This window comes from Armigeres subalbatus, unplaced genomic scaffold (genome assembly GCF_024139115.2).
Source record: "Armigeres subalbatus isolate Guangzhou_Male unplaced genomic scaffold, GZ_Asu_2 Contig1121, whole genome shotgun sequence".
NCBI lineage: Eukaryota > Metazoa > Arthropoda > Insecta > Diptera > Culicidae > Armigeres > Armigeres subalbatus.
This window is the reverse complement of record NW_026941871.1, coordinates 4,427-25,737: the sequence shown is the minus strand read 5'-3', so window position 1 is coordinate 25,737 and position 21,311 is coordinate 4,427. Positions and strand designations below refer to the sequence as shown.

The following is a 21,311-nucleotide window of genomic DNA, read 5'->3' as shown; positions in this document are numbered from 1 at the left end:
TAATATTATATTTTATATTATTATTTATTTGAATTTGAAATGAAAAATAATATTTTACATAATTTGAAATGATTGCATTAAGCAACCCCAAGACACAAAAGGTTGATGTGGAACATCGCGTTTTCAATAAAGATTGGTCAGAGTAGTTCATGTTCACGTCGAAACAAATGAGCCAGTTTTGCTTAATTTGTTCGTAAAGTTTTGCTATATTAAAGGAATCAAAAATGGCTGTCTTCATAAGACATTGTCATTTTCTTTGACAGATGGTCATTTTCGAATGACAGAGAAATTGGCAGCTTTGATCCCAATGCAGGGAACAACTAACGGGAAAACCTGAGGACTGTTAAGGCCTGTGTGAATGAACTTTTTTTCTCCTTCGAAAACTTAAGTGACCTTACGATTGATGGAGCACCAGCAATGACAGGGAAGAACAATAGAGTCGTGACAATTCTAGGCAAGGCAGAGCAATCACATAGGTATGGCGACATTTCCCTGCCAAAAGAACCAAAAGAATCGATATGATGAAACGATCAAAATTCCTCAAATATTGACACTTATTAAGACAATCAACTTTATCAACGTTAGGGAACTCAACCCCCACCAATTATAAATGATGGTGACGGAAATAAAAGCCGAATACGGGGATTTGCTGTATTATTGCGAATTTCATTGACTAAGCCGTGGTACCATGCTTGAGAGATTTCTTTTCTTCTTTTTTGAACGACTGGAAACATTGGAAGGATGCTATCAAAAGTGAGCTGGAGTCATTACATAAGAATAAAACCCAACTAAATTCACCGAGTGCTGATACTGCCTTTCTTGCATTTAGCCAAGACACCAACCTTATATGGAGCTAATATGGTTAGATGTACTTTCTACATAACTTTTAAACGCAACGGTTGATCGTTATTAAATTGATCAACTAGGCATTGCCTTCTGTCGGATGAAACTTTATGCGAAAAATCGGTGAAAGATTACTACATATAACACTATTGGTCTCCGAGGCTTCTATGAAAAGTTCGTTTTCGGAGTGAAATGATAGCCTTTCGGTACAACTTTGTTGTACGAGAATGGCAAAACGTGGGAGCTAGTTCCGAAGCCCAAAATCAAATTCAAAATCAAAAAGCGAAGCTGGAAATACCGAACGTTATAAAGCTCGTTCAGTTGCCAAAAAAGTTGTCTAAAGATTGATCGAGATCAAAATGAAAGAATTTTGAAGATAAGTCAACCAAAGTATGTCAAGCATCTGCTGCGACGTTTTGGTATGAGTGAATGCAACCCAACATCTACGCCGTTGAATGCAAACTATATGTTATACCGTGAGTTGATAGGATGTTTGACATAACTAGCCCTTTTATCAAGACCGGGCACGGCAAATGCTGGGTAAAGCGTACCATTGGTACTTCGTGTACCTGAAGCAGAGCTTAAAATATTCATCTTCATGAAGCAACTTCGGTCCGAATTTTGACAAATATCGCATGAATATTCAAAACATAGAATGACATAGTCAGACGACTACTCCACGAACTCATTCATTCGACTGTCACTGAATGTGTTTACTATGTGCAGAAAAAACATAATTATCATTGTTTATGTTGATGTTTACCGCTGAAAGTGCCTCGCGGATGAAAATCAGATTCAGTCCTGTGTGATAAATCACTTTACTCATTTGAAACGTGTTCAGATTTCAGATAATTTATCAATTTGTAAAATGTGCATAAATATTCAATGACTAATATTCAACTGAATATTGACTGTCCAGAGCCGACTATGAATGTGTCGGAAGTGAACTGACAAATGAAGAAAAATGGACTTCACTAAAAAATTTCGATTATTTTACACTCTGACCTGAAGGAATGAAATAGACCCCATCTCGCGGTCCTTAGCCTCTTACCCAGCAACTCCTATCCCTACCTCCTCGTGGTGCTGGCCGAGATACGAGCATCCTTATGAAAGATCGGGTAACCAACCCCAGTGGGAACGATGGTCGAATGCTGACAGGGAAAGTTGAAAAGTCGTAAACGGTCTGCTTTACGTAAATATTCGAAGTATAAAAATCACCACTGCAAGCTCAACTATAACTCGATTAACGCTCGCTACAAGCGCCTGAATAAAAATCATTACTCCGCTCATCAACGAAAAGTGCAACTGAAACTACGTCATAATCCTAAAGGATTCTGGAAGTACGTCAACCAACAACGAAAGGAATCTGGTCTTCCCTCTGCTATGACAAAGGGAAATATCGAATGTTCATCAACAGAAGACATCTGTAATTTGTTTCAACAGCAATTCTCGAGTGTGTTTAGCAAAGCCGCACTATGCGCCACTTCAAAATTGTTTGAACAAGTAGTCTACAAGTTTTTATTCCACAACTGTCAGAATTTATTTCTGAGCATCAACATAGGTTTATTCCAAGGCGTTCAACCGATACGAATTTGACTCTCTACACATCGTTCATTGCCCAATCTTTGCAGAAGAGATATCAAGTGGACTCAATTTACACTGATTTTTCGGCTGCCTTCGATAAAATAAATCATAGGATAACGGTTGCCAAGTTTGATCGCCTAGGTTTTTCCGGATCCTTTCTGTTCTGGCTTGAATCCTATCTAACTGGTCGTGAAATGGCCATCAGCATTGGAGACTCTACCTCGCAATATTTCGATGTTACCTCAGGTGTACCACAAGGTAGCCACTTAGGTCCTTTGATATTTCTAGTATACCTAAATGATGTGAATCTCACACTCGAATCTTTCAAACTTTCGTTTGTCGATGATGAAATCTGTTAAGTGATCGTCGAGACGTATTCAAGGCGTTGTTCGTTTCAGATCTTCTACAATCGAGAATTGATTGCCCCACTCTGCTTTCTCAATTGAACCTTAATATACCCTACCGTCCACTTCGATCAACTCCTTTATTTTTTTTAAGAGGAGCTCGCACAAATTATGCGCAAAACGAGCCTTTCACTAGCATGTGTCGCACTTTCAATCGTTGCTCTACCGCGTTTGATTTTCATCTTTCCCGGTGTGTTCTTCGGAAAAAGTTCACTTCAGGGCCGGATTTAGCAGGAAGGGGGCCCCGGGGCCGACGGTATGTGGAGGCCCCAAAATTTACAAAAAAGGTTGGTTTTGGTACATAAGATTTGTGGGAGCCCGGGGCCACGGCCCCCCCGGCCCCCCCATAAATCCGGCCCTGACTATACTCCTCTCTACATCCGACAGTATTACACATTAGGCCAGGTAGCTTTATTGATGTATTTTTTTTTTTTTTGTATAATATTAAGTAATTAGGAAGTTAAGTTTAAGCAAAATTATGTATCATTTGGAAATATTGTTATCTGTTGATATAAAAGAAGAGGAGGTTTTGCGCCCGTTTGAGAAAGATTTCATGAATAATTCTACTCAAACGGGCTTTCCCGGGTCCACCGGAAATAAGGAGGAATGGTCCTCCGGAAATTTAGGGGGTTTGGTGTCAGGCCCTGCAAACCAGCCAAAAATAAACTCACGTAACGAACAATCAACAAGAGAGTACGGACCGGAACCATCGGCGAAGACCACCACGCCGAAAAGGGACTAGCGATTGCAAACTCGGTTCGTGGAACTGCCAATCTCTCAACTTCATCGGGAGCACACGCATACTGGCCGATGTGCTCAAGGACCGTAGATTCGGCATCGTAGTGCTGCAGGAGGTTTGTTGGAAGGGATCGATGATGCGAACGTTTAGAGGTAATCATACCATCTACCAGAGCTGCGGCAACACACACGAGCTGGGAACAGCTTTCATAGTGATGGGCGATATGTAAAGGCGCATGATCGGGTGGTGGCCGATTAATGAAAGAATGTGCAGGTTGAGGATCAAAGGCCGGTTCTTCAGCTTCAGCATAATCAACGTCCATAGTTCACACTTTGGAAGCACTGATGATGATAAGGACGCATTCTACGCGCAGCTTGAACGTGAGTACGACAGCTGCCCAAGCCACGTCGTCAAAATCACAATAGGAGATTTGAACGCTCAGGTTGGCCAAGAGGAGGAGTTTAGACCGACTATTGGGAAGTTCAGCACCCACCGGCTGACGAACGAAAATGCCCAACGACTAATTAATTTCGACGCCTCCAAGAATATGGCCGTTCGCAGCACCTACTTCCAACACAGCCTTCCGTATCGGTACACCTAGAGATCACCACTGCAGACAGAATCACAAATCGACCACGTTCTGATTGATGGACCGCACTTCTCCGACATTTTCGACGTCAGGACATATTGTGGCGCTAACATCGACTCTTACCACTATCTGGTGATGGTTAAACTGCGCCCAAAACTATCCGTCATCAACAATATTCGGAACCGTAGACCGCCGCGGTACGACCTAGAGCGACTGAAGCAACCTGATGTCGCCACTGCATACGCGCAGCGTATGGCAGCAGTTGCTGGAAGAGGGTGAGCTCGAGGGGTCTCTCTTGAGGACTGCTGGAATACAGTCAAAGCAGCCATTGACGATGCAGCGGAGAACAACGTCGGGTATATGGGACGAATTCCGGAGGAGAAGGACGCAGCGCGGGCGGTCGCGCTGCAGCAAAGTACCCGGCAGAACGTGGAACGTTATAGACGGAAGCGGAGATAGCAGACCCGCCTTTTTCAGGAGAAGAAACGCCGCCTTTTTTTTTTTTTTTTATAGAGGAATGAAGGCAAATCTGCATACAGACACCTGAAATTATCACTCAGGGAGTGGGGTTGACGCGGTTGGCAGAAGGCCAGACCGCCGGACCCACTAAACCCACCCAAGCAACAGAAGGTTACTTGAGTTACCCTCTCTTCTAATGCACAATTCCCCCCGGGACTACCTTTCAGTATTACTTCTGTGGGGGAAAGCAGTACTAAAAGTACTCCTCCCAAAACAACACCTTTCACAGTGCCTCTCTTCGATGTTTTGTCATACGTCTGAGCCCTTTGGCTCCCTTATTGGTGCCAGCAAGCACACAAAAGCGTGGGCCCTTAAGCCCTTTACTTTTTTTTCTTGTGCCATTCAGCAACGCATCTACTTTCCTTTTTATTTTTAGAGCCATTTAGCTCTCAACGTGCTCGCAAGCTACTCAGATAGTCCCCCGGCGGCGGATCTACCCTACTCCGACGGGGAGTCCCCCGGCGGCGGAAGCTCCCCCGATACCGACGACCCGCATTCGTGGATGGCTGTTACATTACCAACCCTACACATTCACCTGGTATGCATGTTCATAGATCCGCTCAGGTCCTACGCACATTCTCACTTCAACGGGTGACCGGACGAGTGCCGAGGTCAGGCCAAAGATTCCGGGTGGAGATAGCTTCCGGTTCAGTGGTGCCCCGACGACCCGAAGCAGGTGCATTCACGCGGCACGATCACTCAACTGGTCCCCGGCGGTGGACCTAGCCTACTCCGATTAACCGATTTCCCATGAACTGCGCCTTTCAGCTTCTTGCTTAACCGATGAGCCATTCAGCTCTCACCTTGGTCGCGGACTACTCGGATAGTCCCCGGCGGTGGATCAATCCTACTCCGACAGGGAGTTCCTCGACGTCGGAAGCTCCCCCGTAACCGACGACCCGTCTCAACGGGTGACCGGGCGAGTGCCGAGGTCAATCCAAAGATTCCGGGTGGAGATAACTTCCAGTTCAATGGTGCCCCGACGACCCGAAGCCGGTACATTCGCACGCCACGGTCTACTCAGCTGATCCCCGGCGGTGGACCTAGCCTACTCCGATAACCGAGTTTCATTTGCCTTGAGCCATTCAGCTCTCACCTTATTCATTGAGCCATTTAGCTCCCGCCTCGGTCGCGATCGCGAACGACTCGGATAGTCCCCGACGGCGGATCTAACCTACTCCGACGAGAAGTTCCCCGAAAGCGGGAGCTCCTCCGAACCCGGCCGTTTCACCACGTTCTGCGGCTACGCGCTCGCCGCAAGCTGAATACAGTTGCGACGCTGTCGTTCTCATCCATTATCGACATATATATTCACGACTTCCACGACTCATGGTCCGCTATCCGTAACGGCTGCCTGCTGCTGCTCTATGCGCCAACTTCGTTGCAGGATGTCGGCTATCCTGGACGTCGCTCTTGCAACCGCTCTCCACTGTTCTGGGTTCTGGCACATTTTTATGACGATGTTATCGGTGTTGGTGTCCGTTCCGCATGCCCCAACATCGCACTCCTCTCCGTTTCGAACCGAGGACATGTGAACAGGATGTGTTCAGCCGTTTCTGTCACGTCTGGGCATTGCGGACAGGTGGGAGAAGCCGCGTGACCAAACCTGTGTAGGTACCACTTGAAGCATCCATGGCCTGTTAAGAACTGGGTCAAGCCAAAGTTTAGCTCCCCATGAGGTCTGCTAGTCCATGCCGACACACTTGGGACTAAGCGATGGGTCCACCTTCCCTTAGGCGAGTTGTCCCACTCTCTCTGCCATTTGGCTACCGTTGCTGCCTGTATATTCCTTCGAGCGTTATCGGTGCCCCTGAGGGCGTAGCACTCCTCGTCTTCCTCTACCACCAGTTTGATAGGCATCATGCCCGCGAGTACAAATGCCGCTTCGCGAGATACGGTGCGATATGCGCTGATAACTCTCAGGCACATTATCCTATGAGTACTCTCCAGCTTTCGCACGTTGCAGTTTACGCTCAACGCTGACACCCAAGCTGGTCCTCCGTATCGTAGTATTGAAACCGCCACGCTTGCCAGCAGCTTGCGCTTGCTGGAGCACACCCTAGAGTTGTTCGCCATCATCCTCGATAGTGCCGCTATCGCCGTCGACGCGCGCTGGCAGGCGTAGTCGACATGACTTTTAAAGCTCAACTTATCGTCGCCTCCAATTGTTTCAGAGATCTCTTGGAGGTGATGTCGCAGCCGCCGACTCTAATTGTCGCCTCCTGAACCGATTTCCGATTGTTAACGACTATCATCTCCGTTTTATGATGCGCCAACTGTAGCTTCTTGCTGCGCAACCATTCCTCCACTAGGCTGATCGAATAGGCTGCAGTCAATTCGACCTCTTCGACGGATTCTCCGTACACGGTCATGGTTACGTCATCGGCGAATCCCACTAACTTGACTCCTGGCGGGAGCGTCAACCGCAGCACGCCATCGTACATCACGTTCCACAGCAATGGACCCAAAATTGATCCCTGTGGGACACCTGCCGTGATGGGGGCGGTAGCCAAGCCTTCGTCTGTCTCGTAGATCAATAAACGATTCTGAAAGTAGCTTCCCAGAATCTTATACAGCCCTACCGGTACTCCCAGCCGAAGCAACGAGTTCGCGATCTCCATCCAGCACGCACTGTTGAATGCATTTCGCACATCGAGTGTTATTACTGCGCAGTATCGTATACCACGCCGCTTGCATTCGATGGCGACTTTTTCAGTGTCAAACACCGATTTAATGGCACCTAGAGTAGACCTTCCTCTCCGAAAGCCGAATTGCTCATTCGAGAATCCTCCTACATCCTCCACGTACGGCGACAGCCTTTTCAGGATCAACTTCTTCAGTAGCTTCCCTACCTTTTCCATTAGACAGATTGGTCTGTACGCTGAGGGGTCTCCTGGTGGCTTGCCAGGTTTCGGTAACAGGACCAAACGCTGTCTCTTCCATATATCCGGGAATGTCCTCTCGTCCAGACACTTCTGCATGGCCAACCTAAACATGTTCGGGTTAGTCGTTATGGCTGCCTTCAATGCCATATTCGGGATCCCGTCCGGACCAGGTGCTTTACTCGGGTCGAGGGACTTTGCCACCGTCAATATCTCTTCGCCGCCTGGAAGAAGCGGAGTGCGAGGAGATGGAACAGCTGTGCCGTTCTCAAGAAACACGCATGTTCTACCAGAAGCTCAACGCATCCCCCAAAGACTTCGTGCCGCGAGCCAAAATGTGCAGGGATATGGATGGGAGCATCTTGACGGACGAACGTGATCGTAATCGAAAGGTGGAAGCAGCACTACGAGGAACATTTGAATGGCGCTGAGAGTACAGGCAGTGAAAGTCAAGGCAGCGGTGGAGATGACCACGTCAGTTCAGCGGACGATGGAAACCAAACAGCCCCCACCTTGAGGGAAGTTAAAGATGCCATCCAACAGCTAAAGGCCAATAAAGCAGCTGGTAAGGATAATATCGGAGCTGAGCTCATCAAGATGGGCCCTGAAAAGCTGGCCACTTGCCTGCACAAACTGATAGTCAGAATCTGGGAAACTGAACAGCTACCGGAGGAGTGGAAGGAAGGGGTTATATGCCCCATCTACAAGAAAGGCGACAAGCTGGAGTGTGAGAACTTTCGGACGATCACCATCCTTAATGCCGCCTACAAAGTGATATCCCAGATCTTCTTCCGTCGTCTGTGAATGAGTTCGTGGGAAGTTATCAAGCCAGCTTCCCGCTCGACAACGGACCAGATCTTTACTGTATGGCAAATGTTTCAAAAATGCCGTGAATACCAGGTCACAACGCACCATCTGCTCATTGATTTCAAGGCGACATACGACAGTACAGAGAAGAAGAAGAAGAAGATACGACAGTACAGACCGCGAAGAGCTATGGAAATTTATGGACGAGAACAGCTTCCCTGGGAAGCTTACCTCACAGACTGATTAAAGCAACGGTGGATGGTGTGAAAAACTGTCTGAAGATTTCGGGCGAACAGTTCGTTTGAATCGCGCTGGGGACTAAGATTCACCACCGCACCAAATGTGTCATGTACAAGACGCTGATAAGACCGGTAGTCCTCTACGGACATGAAACATGGACAATGCTCGAGGAGAACTTGCAAGCACTCGGAGTATTCGAGAGACGGGTGCTTAGGACCATCTTTGGCGGCGTGCAAGAAGACGGTGTGTGGCGGCGAAGAATGAACCACGAGCTCGCCCAGCTCTACGGCGAACCCAGTATCCAGAAGGTAGCTAAAGCCGGAAGGGTACGATGGGCAGGACATGTTGCACGAGTACCGAACAGTAACCATGCAAAGATGGTGCTCGCTTCCGATCTGGCAGGTACGAGACGGCGTGGAGCACAGCGAGCAAGGTGGGCAGAACAGATGCAAAACGACTTGACAAGCATGGTGCGCATTCGAGGACGGAGAGATGCGGCCTCGAACCGTGTATTGTGACGTCAAATTGTTGATTCAGTGTTATCTGTTTAGATGTAAACTAAATAAATGAATGACATTATTTTTGTGCGCGCTGTACATAGCCCCGGATCTTCTTCTTCTTCTTATTGGCATAACATCCCCACACTGGGACAGAGCCGCCTCGCAGCTTAGTGTTCATCAAGCACTTCCACAGTTATTAACTGCGAGGTTTCTAAGCCAGGTTACCATTTTGCATTCGTATATCATGAGGCTAGGACGATGATACTTTTATGCCCAGGAAGTCGAGACAATTTCCAATCCGAAAATTGCCTAGACCGGCACCAGGAATCGAACCCAACCTCCCTCAGCATGGTCTTGCTTTGTAGCTGCGCGTCTTACCGCACGGCTATGGAGGGCCCCGCCCCTGATATAGTTGTAGATATATGCAGAGACCACTATCAAAATATTATCAGAATGATTTTTGAAATTATATTAATAACATATTTTGATACAGAATTGTAAGGGTAAAAACCAATATCATATTTTGATATCATTTCAAGGACGATCCTCACGGGATCCAAAACTAAATGCACGCAAGGGATTCATTTAAAACGGGAGCCACGAAGCCAATGATGTCACAGCTGAACCGATGTTTCAAAGCTTCGGTATGGTTTGTTTTTAGCATTCGTCGAAGGAACTCCACAGCCACTGTGCGAAACAGGATTCTTGGTCATGAGCTCGACATTCACTACTAGAATCGAATTTGCAACTTCATGCGTTTAGGCTACACCGCAACTATGCCAATATACTTGCAGCAGCATTTACAAAGAGGACAACTTGAGCGAGCTAGATGCTTCACCATCCCTCGACATATGACATCCGCAAGGTAAAGTGTACTAATCGCTGGCCCTCTCATCAGGAATCAACTACCCATAGGAATAAGAAACAAATCAACTATATACAGTTTTTTCTAGATTACCCAAAAAAAGTTTCAAAGCCATTAGAATTTGGCTGGCCACAAGCAAACCAAAAGTTTTTAGATTATTCAGTGGCCACTTTTTTTGTATTTCTTTAGTTCTAAAGAATCTCAAAATCACAAATCTTTCCAAACAACAGAATTTTTAATCATACTTACTTTATGTCTTCCGGGAAGTCCGTACTATTGACGATGGCCCTATTTTTGAGCGATAGCTCATCCGTAGGGCATTTCGTTGCTTTCATCATCTGTAATTGAATGCAATTTATGAATCATACTTTGTCCGAATATCTAGGTACATTGTTGTTAAACTTACCACCGCCATCGTTTATTCAGCTGCTAAATATTAGTCACCAGATTGTTTGCTCAAAAATTCTTCTGAATGCTGAAACCGAAGAAAAATCGATATTATGATGGCTTCCTACTGCAGAGAAATAAACCCACTACATTGCCATCGTCTTCCTTTGAAACTACTCACCCTCGATAGAGAAAACTTATCTCCAGATAAGTTCCAACTCTACGGTTTCTACACAATCCGGAAAACCGTAAGCCACTTCCGTTAGAGAGCTCTGCTTCAGAAGACGATTAACGCACTGCCAATCGTTATCCAGCGATTACCTACTTTTCGAGCCACAGTATCCTTCTGAGGGCGATCACAGGAAAACGGAAAATAATCAATGCGCACGACGAGTTTTCACGATTTTCACATTCACTCGATGTATGTTTCCCACCCTCAACCCAAAACTGTTGATACGAATGAGAGCGGCGCAAGAAAAACGGGGAAAACTGACGTTCTGTTGTGTCATCATTCACCGAATATGCTTTCGTGATGTGTTCGCCGATGACGACGACAATGCAACGTTATACTATGTTCAGACTACTTGCTTTATCACATGATAGTTATGATGATTTCCGAAAAAAAACCTAATGTTTAATGAATAATTCATTATTAAATATGTATGTTGTTTTGATACTTTGGAATGCTACATGAAAATAATAAATGCCTTATTCAATAGTTTTACTTAAACATGATGCTCTATATGTTAACAGTTGTATCAATATTTGGTATTTATGTTCCGATTTATAATATTTGCTCGGAGTTCTGCCAAAACACACCAAGCAGCTTTTTGATCGTAAATGTAAAACGGTAATCATTTCATATCAATTCATCCACACATTTTTTGTATAGTATATCCTAAGTTATGGAGCAGTGGGAAAACCAATACGATTTTTAATCAATTAAAATCTGCTAAGCGAAAGTTTATGGGCAGAAAAATGAGTAGTTTTTTTGTTGGCGTTTGGTGCGGTTTGGCAGAACTCCGATAATTTATGAACTCATGATCTCAGGTGTATGGTTTGTTTCAGTGTTTTGAAGTAGCGCAAATCATCATCATGAAAATGTCATCATTCAGTTATCATCAGAGTCTGATATCAGCACTGTTTTTTATAAGGGTGAATGTCGCAAATCACCTTTCTGGCAAACTAATCAACTGGTACCGCTTTCGTTTAACTATAACTTGAACTTGGTTTAGATCTCCAAAGCATTCAAGCAACTGGAAATTTGAAAAACCGCTCCTTAATCTTATTGAAATCAGCTGAAGTTAGTAGTCAATATTTACGTTTACGACGTTCGCCCTTTTGAAAAACGACAACGTCAATTATGATGTTTAATGACGACTAGCTTGGTGGAATAGACCAGTGCATGATGACGTAGGTTGACAGTTCACAGAGCTTTTTCACCGGGACTTAGCCTCTGGCGAAGCTTGCGATAAAATTGTTTCGTCATTTTATTCGCATGTAGATGTCCTTTGCGATTGATTTCATGCTGAATGCAAAGAATATCATTGAAATATTCGGATCGCAGCAATTTTAAACTAAAAATATGAATTTTAATTTTCTCCTCATCGATTTTTCTTCTAACACCTTGTAAACAAGCTCTGTGAACTGTCAAATAAGTGAGGTTAGATCAAGATCTTGCATTGGTCTAATAGAGTAGCGAGTAGTAGCGAGTAGCGCAACCGTCTGTGACGAAAATAAAACAAAAATTTAAATAGCTGATTATCACCGGCTTATTCTCAAGTGGAAAATCATATTGCAATCTAATAAAAATGACGAAAAAACTGCTTATGTTGCTGCCTCACGGCGCAGAGGAAATGGAATTTGTCATTTGCGTGGATGTCCTACGAAGATGCGGGGTAAGTATCCAGTTCAAGTACATTTTGCTCTTGCCGAAGGTCACCTTCTTGCGTCCATTTCTTTCCATCACCATCTTCGGTGGCCCGGCAGGTGGATGTTGTCGTTGCTGGATTGACCGATAAAACGGTGAAGTGCTCACGGGATGTTGTTATCAACGCCGACACAACACTGGATGAAGCTGCTAATGTAAGTACATTTTAGAGTGGGCCAGTGATATAAAACGCGTTAGGTATTGGAATGTTTTACATCGCTCTTGTAGGACGACTTTGACGCAATTGCTCTTCCGGGAGGTCTCGGGGGTTCCAAAGCTATGGCTGGATCTACCAAGCTAGGGGAAGTTCTCGAATCGTTCGAAACTAAAGGAAAGCTTATTGCGGCTATTTGTGCAGGTACCAGTCGATTTTTTTAGAACAATTTCACAATGCTTTGATAATTATCTCCGGCAGCTCCGACAGTGCTGCTGACACATTCAGTCGCCCTCGGCAAAACTCTAACTTCGTATCCCTCCTTCAAGGATGATCTTGCCGGAAAATACACGTAAGAACTCAATTAATAGAATCTATTTTAAGGAAAGAATTTTGTTTCCCCATGTTTACTTAAAATTTTATTATTTCGAATAGCTACGTTGAAGATAAAACCGTGGTGGTTGACGGAAACCTTGTTACTAGTCGTGGTCCGGGAACAGCATTTGATTTTGCTTTAAAACTTGGTGAGATTCTAGTCGGCTTGGAGAAGACGAAGCAGGTTGCAACAGGAATGTTGTATGATTTAAAATAGGATGATATTTTTGACGCCAAATGTTATACCCCATATGTTCCTTAAAATTTGGCTCGAACAACTGAATTAGATGTAAAACAGTCAGCAGAAGGTTTGGTTTGAATATATTTCTAAATGCACAGTATCCGAAGTCCTTGCATTTATATATTCGGCCGAATAATGCCGAAAATGTTGAACACTTCAAAAATTTAGTTAAAAATAGTTTACTGTTTAGTGAAACAAATGTTCAAAAATTCTACTATATATTTTTGTAATGTATGCCTCACAGTGTGAAGCTTAATTTTGAAGCCTTTAATTTTCGTTTCAGATTCTGGTCGTTGGTGAAAATCAAAAAATCATCGACGTAAATTGTTACAAATATTATCTTCTCCCCATTAATCATCCAGTACAAACAAGGATCTACTGATGAACGATTTAGGCCGAATTTTCGAAGAACGTCATCCAATTGAGCATTCCACACTCTGCTCGATTGCTTCAAACCATAAAGCGCTTTCTTTAATCTACATACCTTGCCTGCTTGCTGATCGATACCCTGCGGCTGTACCATGTAGATCTCTTCGCCCTTCAGCTCCCCTTGCAGGAAAGCGGTGACGGCATCCATTTGGTCGATATCAAAATTGTGCTTCACTGCTAGCGCCATGAGGTAACGGATTGTAGCATATCGCACTACGGGAGAGTATACCTCGTCGTAATCCAAACCCGGTCGTTGCGCACAACCTTTCACGACGAGACGCGCTTTGTAACGCTGTATTGTCCCATCCGGTCCACGCTTCGCCTTGAATACCCATTTATTATTAATTGCTTTCCGCCCGTCAGGCAGATCTGCTAACGCCCACGTGTCATTCTCGCTCAACGAAATCAGCTCATCGTTCATTGCTTGAATCCAATGGTCTCTGTCTGGCCGGCGTAGAACCTCTTCGTAGGTTTGTGGATCATCCATCACAAATTCAGTAGTCGCAGAAGATAACTGGGGGGAAATGGTTTCACCAGAAAATGATCCATAGCTAATATAATCAGAATACTTGCCTGGATAAACGCGCTCCCGACCACTGCGCCTTAACCCTTGCTGCATTTCAGCCGGTCTATTGTTTTGTGGTGGGAGCGCAGCTTCAACAGAATCCGTAGCATCTTCGAATTCTTCGTCTTCGTTGCTATGAACGTCGTTGTCATCAGACACAATCCAGGGCGAGTTTTTACTTAAAAATGCTTAAATATTATGGCAGACGTTCTTAGCAAATGGGTTAATGAAAACAGTGAAAATGGCGCTCGTAGTGACGACCAACAAATTTTGTTCAAATTTTCACTATTAATCACTAAAAATGACGCTGGCTTCCATTTCGTTTCATGCATACACAACCATAGAAAAGTACAAGGTTATTTTCTGCTGTTTTTAGACAAAAACTCTTTATTATTTATCATTTTGTCTTGCGTGAACGGAATTAGGCGCTGATTGGAATAAGGGCACAGCACGGTAATTTGTATTGATATTTTTTCCTTAAAGTACAGTGAATTCCCCTTGGTTTGATGTATTAACCTTTTTTGTACGTCAATCCGTTACCGAGATACAGATGATTTTATTATTCCGGATTCTAAATGGACATAGCTTTAAATGTATCCTTATTCCGGTCAAAATCTTTTCCACTCTCCAGCATTTTATATCAGTAAAATACAGACAACGATTAGGTAATACACTACAATGTTACCTGTTATATTTTGTTATGCTGCTTTGTATCAAATTCAGGGCAAATTTTCCCCGAAAATGCTTAAATATTTTGACAGACGTTCTTAGCAAGTGGGTTAATGAAAGCAGTCAAAATAGCGCCTGTAGTGACGACCAACAAATTTTGTTGAAATTTTCACTCTTAATCGCTAAAAATGATACTGCTTTTCATTTAATTTAATGCATACATAACCATATATTTCTATAGAGAAGCGCAAGAATATGTTTGTTATTTTTATACAAAAATTCTTCATTATTTATTACTAGCAGGCCCGACGAACTTCGTTTCGCCTAAAATTGATTTATTCTCTGATTATGAAGTTATGAAGAAATTGATGATTAATTTGTACGGGAGCCCCCCCCCCGCTTTCCAATGGTGGGAGGGAGCTGGGACCATCTTAAGAACCTTCCCCGGCCCCAAAAACCTCTGCATATAAATTTTCTCGCCAATCGGTTCAGTAGTTTCCGAGTCCATAAGGGTCAGACAGACAGAAATTCATTTTTATGTATGTAATATAAATATATATATATATATATATATATATATATATATATATAATATATATATAGATATAGATAAAGATAGATATAGATATATATTTTGACTTGCGTGAACGGAATTAGGCGCTGATTGGAATAAGGGCACAGCACAGTATCATGGCAGGAAATCGTATATACTTTGGTCTTCGCATAACGTTCCGATCGAATAGAGTTCATCGCCTTACCAATCTGACTATCTACAGACTTGGACAATGTTCGTGGAGGAGCAACATCCACTTAGAGTAAAATTGTTGCGTACTATGTATGGAATGAATCACGAGTTACAACAGCTGTTGAAAGAAGACCTCGGTGTCATATAAAAGGAGCACAAAATTCGCTCGCTTGATTGCTTATACCTTTAAAACGGAATTATATGACCCATACCAACATTTTTTTTTTTTTTTTTTTTTTAACAAAATTCAATGTTGTTTATTATAAAGTCTTAGATTCAAAATGTAAATCCACTATAGCCAATTCAGTCTGAGTAAAACTAATGTAATGTGTTACTTTTTGAGATAATACAATTATTTGGCAAAATTTGTGAAGAATGATAAATGTTTCATCAGAAATGGAAAAGAGGTATAAGGATAGAACTATTGGTTCTTGCAAAATACAAACAATCGTCTTAAATCTATTTCCCTAACGTGAAAAAAAACTGGTATTCATCTATGCCCGAGGACTCATCCGACAACTCTGAAGTCGAATTATTCCGTTCAGCGTAAAAAAGAATTGATACGAAAATAAACAAACGAGACATTATTGAGTATCTAAAGGTAGGTAAAAAACGAAACACGAATAAATGGTAATATGAAACAAAAGTGGCAAAGTAAAAATGCTCGAAATACTAATATTCCAACTAACAGATGATTTTTTCATCCACGTGGCATTCAATTCACTATCGGTTTCGAATACGCAGTAAACCGGCTGCCGCTCAGTTTGGGGTTTTCCACGTGACTGATCGCTTCTCGAAACGACGTCGATTGCCAAACGGACGCGATCCTTGCTGCTGATGGTGATTGGGTAACAACATCTGGCGCAACGAAGCCGATAAATCGGGATGATCCGACGCGCTAGCGAAGGGTTGATTTCCCATTCTGGCGTTGCTGCTCGGGAAAGTTTGATTGAACGAGCGATAATTTCCTCCGCCCCCATTTTTGGCTGTTTGACTCAGAATCGATAGACTGCGTTGAAGGTTTGGCGAAACTGATTTGACAAATTGCTGTACCTCCGCGTTTGGTTCCGTTTTAGCAACAACAGCGGTCATTTCGGCAATTTGGCTGTTTTGTTCGAGAAGTATCTTTCGGTGATCCTGCAACTTTTTACGGAGCAACGCATTCTGCATGATGGATTGGGTGTGCAGCTGAAGCTCGAATTGCGTAGGAACACGTGGACCCTGCGACGGTTGCTGGCGATTAGCATCGGATGCGTTGTAACGGTGTTTTTGATCAGCATACGACGCAGACTTTCGCTTTGCTGGTTTTTGTTCAGCATCTGCAAGAGATTTTGCTGTTGGGCTACCAAGTTGTTGTTCACGCGATTCTGAGCCATCATATCCACCAGGCGCCTAAAAGCCGAATTAGAATCCGCTGGGATGTCCCCTGGCCCATGGTTGACCTGCGACGAGAAACGAGGCGGATGATATTGCTGATAATAGTTGCGGTCCGCCGGATAACGGTTATTGTTTCCATGGACATAGCTGTCCGACGATAAATACGAAACATTTCGACGACCGTCATAGTTTTGACCGGAGGATGTGTTGAACGAATTACCACCGCGGCGGAACCATTTGCTAAAGCGTGATCCAGACTGCGCATTGTTTCCAGCAACTGAATCGGAGCCGAGCAGTGAATCAAATTTCATAAACTCCTCAAAGTTGTTCACGTTGACGCCGCTGTTGTGCTTCTGCGCATCTTCCATCATGTTGTTGAATTCGTTCAAATGCTTCGTCGGGGTACTGCGGGCCGGTGGCGGTGAGCCAGTGTTGGACGTGGTAACACTTTCAATGTCATTTTCACGCCCGCCGGATGAGTCATGCGGTTTGAGATGGTCGCCACTGCTCTTCTTGGCATGGACATGCTCGCAATGGTGCAGCTCGTCGTAGAAGGAGATATGCTTGCCCGAGTTTTTGGGAGTTTTTCCCGTCATCGGTGTTCGTCTTTTCGGAAGATGATTGCGAAACCGACAGGTCATCATCAAAGCCACGCAGCTCTATTGTGTCCAAGCGCGAGGTAGAACCAGCAGTCACCCATTCCGGTTCTTCTTCGACGATGGTGTTTTGCATATGATGATGATGATGCTGATCACCATCGGAACTGTAGCTCTTGACGATCACATGATGATGGCTGTTGCTGAATTCATAGTTACGTCTGAACCTTGGACCGACAAAACCGTTCTCGCGTCCATTGTGGTGATATTTCCTGTCTTCACGTTTATTTCCAACCAAAATGCAGCTCATGAAACGGTGTACTGCCGGGAAACCCGTAAAGTTCTGTTTTACACAAAATTATGCCACAAAAATTTCTATAGATTTGATAATTATTGCTCTGAATTTGATTACTGAGTAATACTGACCACATTGGCCGCTCCTAGAATTTATAAGACGTCCTCCCATCTTTATTAGGCTGTTACAAATGTGTTATCAAATATATTTCTCTTCGAATGGTCAAGGGAATGAAAAAACTAGAAATGAATAATTAATTGCATATTATTCGGCCACTCGGCCGTACGAAAACCATTTTTTTTGTTGACTCGAACCCTCAACCTCCTACTCTAAATAGGCGTGATAACCCTTACACAACAAGACCACTTAAAGGTCACGTTTGCGGAAAAGCCATCAGAAGCCGAGTACCAACCAGCTCTCTTTTTTGCAAATTGAATATCTTTCGGATGCTTGATTTGTCCAATCTCCACATGTGCTTTATTGTTGTATATCTACAGTCAAGCGAGTGCACATTGTTTATTAAGCGAGAAGATCGCACTCCATGCCCCCAACAACGGGTTGGGCGGGATGGTATAGAATGCAAATCAATCGCACTCTGCTGTGCCAAAGGCTTGCTTGGCTAAAGCATTTGATGAGTTTGATTGTCTTACGTAAGCGGTCGCGTGTACTCAGACGACTAATGACGGTGAAAGCAAGTGAAAGACCGACACTTGATTACAATTAATTGCATATTATTCGGCAACTCGGCCGTACGAAAACCATTTTTTTGTTGAATATCTTGGCTGTGCATATGCACAGCACATGTTTCGAAATGGACAAATTGATATGAAATTAGCGAAAAAGAAATCCACGTGTCTTGGAGGGACTCGAACCCTCAACCTCCTACTCTCTAGATAGGCGTGATAACCCCTACACAACAAGACCACTTAAAGGTCACGTTTGCGGAAAAGCCATCAGAATCCCGGTGGAGGTTGGTACTCGGATTCTGATGGCTTTTCCGCAAACGTGAACTTCAAGTGGTCTTGTTGTGTAGGGGTTATTATTATTATTATTTATTCAGACTAAGGCCGAAGTGGCCTGTGCGGTATATAAGAGTCTTCTCCATTCCGCTCGGTCCATGGCTACACGTAGCCAACCACGCAGTCTACGGAGCGTCCGCAAGTCATCTTCCACCTGATCGATCCACCTTGCCCGCTGCGCACCTCGCCTTCTTGTGCCCGTCGGATCGTTGTCGAGAACCATTTTCACCGGGTTACTGTCCGACATTCTGGCTACGTGCCCGGCCCACCACAGTCGTCCGATTTTCGCGGTGTGAACGATGGATGGTTCTCCCAACAGCTGATGCAACTCGTGGTTCATTCGCCTCCTCCACGTACCGTCCGCCATCTGCACCCCACCATAGATGGTACGCAGCACTTTCCTTTCGAAAACTCCAAGTGCGCGTTGGTCCTCCACGAGCATCGTCCAGGTCTCGTGTCCGTAGAGGACTCCGGTCTAATGAGCGTTTTGTAGATTGTCAGTTTGGTACGGCGACGAATTCTATTCGATCGGAGTGTCTTGCGGAGTCCAAAGTATGTACGATTTCCAGCCACTATGCGTCTCCGAATTTCTCCACTGGTATCATTTTCGGCAGTCACCAGTGAGCCCAAGTACACAAATTCTTCTACCACCTCGATTTCGTCACCACCGATGCAAACTCACGGTGGGTGGCTCACATTGTCTTCTCTTGAACCTCTTCCTATCATGTACTTCGTCTTCGACGTGTTGATGACTAGTCCGATCCGCTTGGCTTCCCTCTTCAGTCTGATGTAGGCTTCCTCCATCATCTCAAAGTTACGTGCCATAATATCTATGTCGTCGGCGAAGCCAAATAGCTGGACGGACTTATTGAAAATTGTACCACTCGTGTTAATCCCTGCTCTTCGTATTACCCCTTCCAAAGCGACGTTGAATAGCAAACACGAAAGACCATCCCATAGCAGCACAATCCAGACCGATTTGGTTGCAGCAACTCAAATGTGACTAAATTTGGTTGCATATGGGCTACAGAAACTTTTGTGCAATATGTGTGCTGCTCGGGTCACCTTGCCGTAACCCTCTGCGGGTTTCGAAGGGACTCGAGAATGCCCCTGAAACTCGAACTACGCACATCACCCGACCCATCGTCGCTTTGATCAACCGTGTCAGTTTATCCGGAAATCCGTGTTCGTGCATTAGCTGCCATAGCTGGTCCCGATCGATTGTATCATATGCGGCTTTGAAGTCGATGAATAGATGATGTGTGGGCACGTTGTATTCGCGGCATTTCTGCAGTACTTGGCGAATGGCGAACACCTGGTCCGTGGTGGAGCGTTCGCCCATAAAACCCGCCTGGTACTGCCCCACGAACTCCCTTGCAATTGGTGCTAGTCGACGGCATAATATTTGGGACAGTACCTTGTAGGCGGCGTTCAGCAATGTGATTGCGCGGTAGTTGCTACAATCCAGCTTATCGCCCTTTTTGTAGATGGGACACACGACACCTTCCATCCACTCCTGCGGCAAAACTTCCTCCTCCCAAATCTTGGTAATGACCCAGTGCAGCGCTCTAGCCAGTGCCTCACCACCGTGTTTAAATAGCTCTCCTGGTAGTTGACCAACTCCAGGGGCTTTGTTGTTCTTCAGCCGGCCAATCTCCTCCTGGATTTCCTGAAGATTCGGAGCCGGTTGAATTATATCTTGCGCGCGTTCCCCCAGGTCCATCACCATACCGCCATCTTCGTCTGCTACATCGCCATTCAGGTGCTCTTCGTAGTGCTGCCGCCACCTTTGGATCACCTCACGCTCGTTCGTAAGAAGGTTCCCGTTTATGTCCTTACACATATCGGGCTGTGGGACGTGGCCCTTACGTGAACGATTCAACTTCTCATAGAAATTTCGTGTGTTATTAGTCCGGTACAGTTGCTCCGTCTCTTCACGGTCTCGATCTTCCTGCTGACGCTTTTTCCTCCGGAAAATCGAGTTTTGTCTGTTCCGCGCCTGTTTATATCGTGCCTCGTTCACCCTCGTGCGGTGTTGCAGCAATCTCGCCCATGCTGCATTCTTCTCTTCTACTAACTGCTCACATTCGCCGCCATACCAGTCGTTTCTCTGATCCGGGGGCACCGTGCCAAGTGCAGCGGTTGCGGTGCTACCAATGGCGGATTGAATATCTCTCCAGCCATCTTCAAGAGACGCTGCGCCTAGCTGCTCTTCCGTTGGGAGTGCCACTTCCAGCTGCTGCGCGTATTCTTGGGCTAGTCTACCGTCTTGTAGCCGCCCAATGTTAAGCCGCGGCGTCCGACTTCGACGCGTGTTGTACACCGTCGAGAGTTTTGAGCGCAGGCATACTGCAACGAGGTAGTGGTCGGATTCAATATTCGCACTGCGGTAAGTGCGGACGTTCGTGATGTCAGAGAAGAATTTACCGTCGATTAGAACGTGGTCGATTTGGTTTTCCGTTTCTTGGTTAGGTGATCTCCATGTGGCCTTGTGGATATTTTTGCGGGGAAAGAAGGTGCTTCGGACTACCATTCCGCGGGAGACTGCAAAGTTTAT

At 44.9% G+C, this 21,311-nt stretch overlaps 3 protein-coding genes across 3 annotated transcripts in view; 1 reads left to right on the top strand and 2 right to left on the bottom strand.

Annotated features, from left to right (window-relative positions):
* The window catches only part of LOC134202276 (vesicle-fusing ATPase 1-like), a 33,825-nt gene extending 22,933 nt beyond the window's left edge, over positions 1–10,892 (bottom strand). The window contains exons 1-3 of the mRNA XM_062677312.1: positions 10,541–10,892; positions 10,379–10,447; positions 10,222–10,310 (exon numbers count right to left, since the gene is read on the bottom strand). Of these exons, the coding sequence (XP_062533296.1) occupies positions 10,222–10,310; positions 10,379–10,387 (98 nt within the window). The 5' untranslated portion in view covers positions 10,388–10,447; positions 10,541–10,892. The remainder of the gene's footprint in view (positions 1–10,221; positions 10,311–10,378; positions 10,448–10,540) is intronic.
* Positions 10,893–11,843: 951 nt separating this feature from the next.
* LOC134202273 (protein dj-1beta-like) lies at positions 11,844–13,125 on the top strand. Its single transcript, XM_062677308.1, has 5 exons — positions 11,844–12,257; positions 12,349–12,444; positions 12,518–12,647; positions 12,705–12,795; positions 12,879–13,125. The coding sequence occupies exons 1-5, from the start codon at positions 12,171–12,173 to the stop codon at positions 13,033–13,035; spliced, it is 561 nt and encodes a 186-aa protein (XP_062533292.1). The 5' UTR covers positions 11,844–12,170; the 3' UTR covers positions 13,036–13,125.
* A 2,584-nt stretch (positions 13,126–15,709) lies between these two features.
* On the bottom strand, positions 15,710–17,750 carry LOC134202275 (protein cup-like). The gene is given in 3 exon segments (XM_062677311.1): positions 15,710–16,726; positions 16,729–17,423; positions 17,425–17,750. Coding segments are annotated over 3 exon segments (1,521 nt in total). The 3' UTR covers positions 15,710–16,226.
* Positions 17,751–21,311: the final 3,561 nt, after the last annotated feature.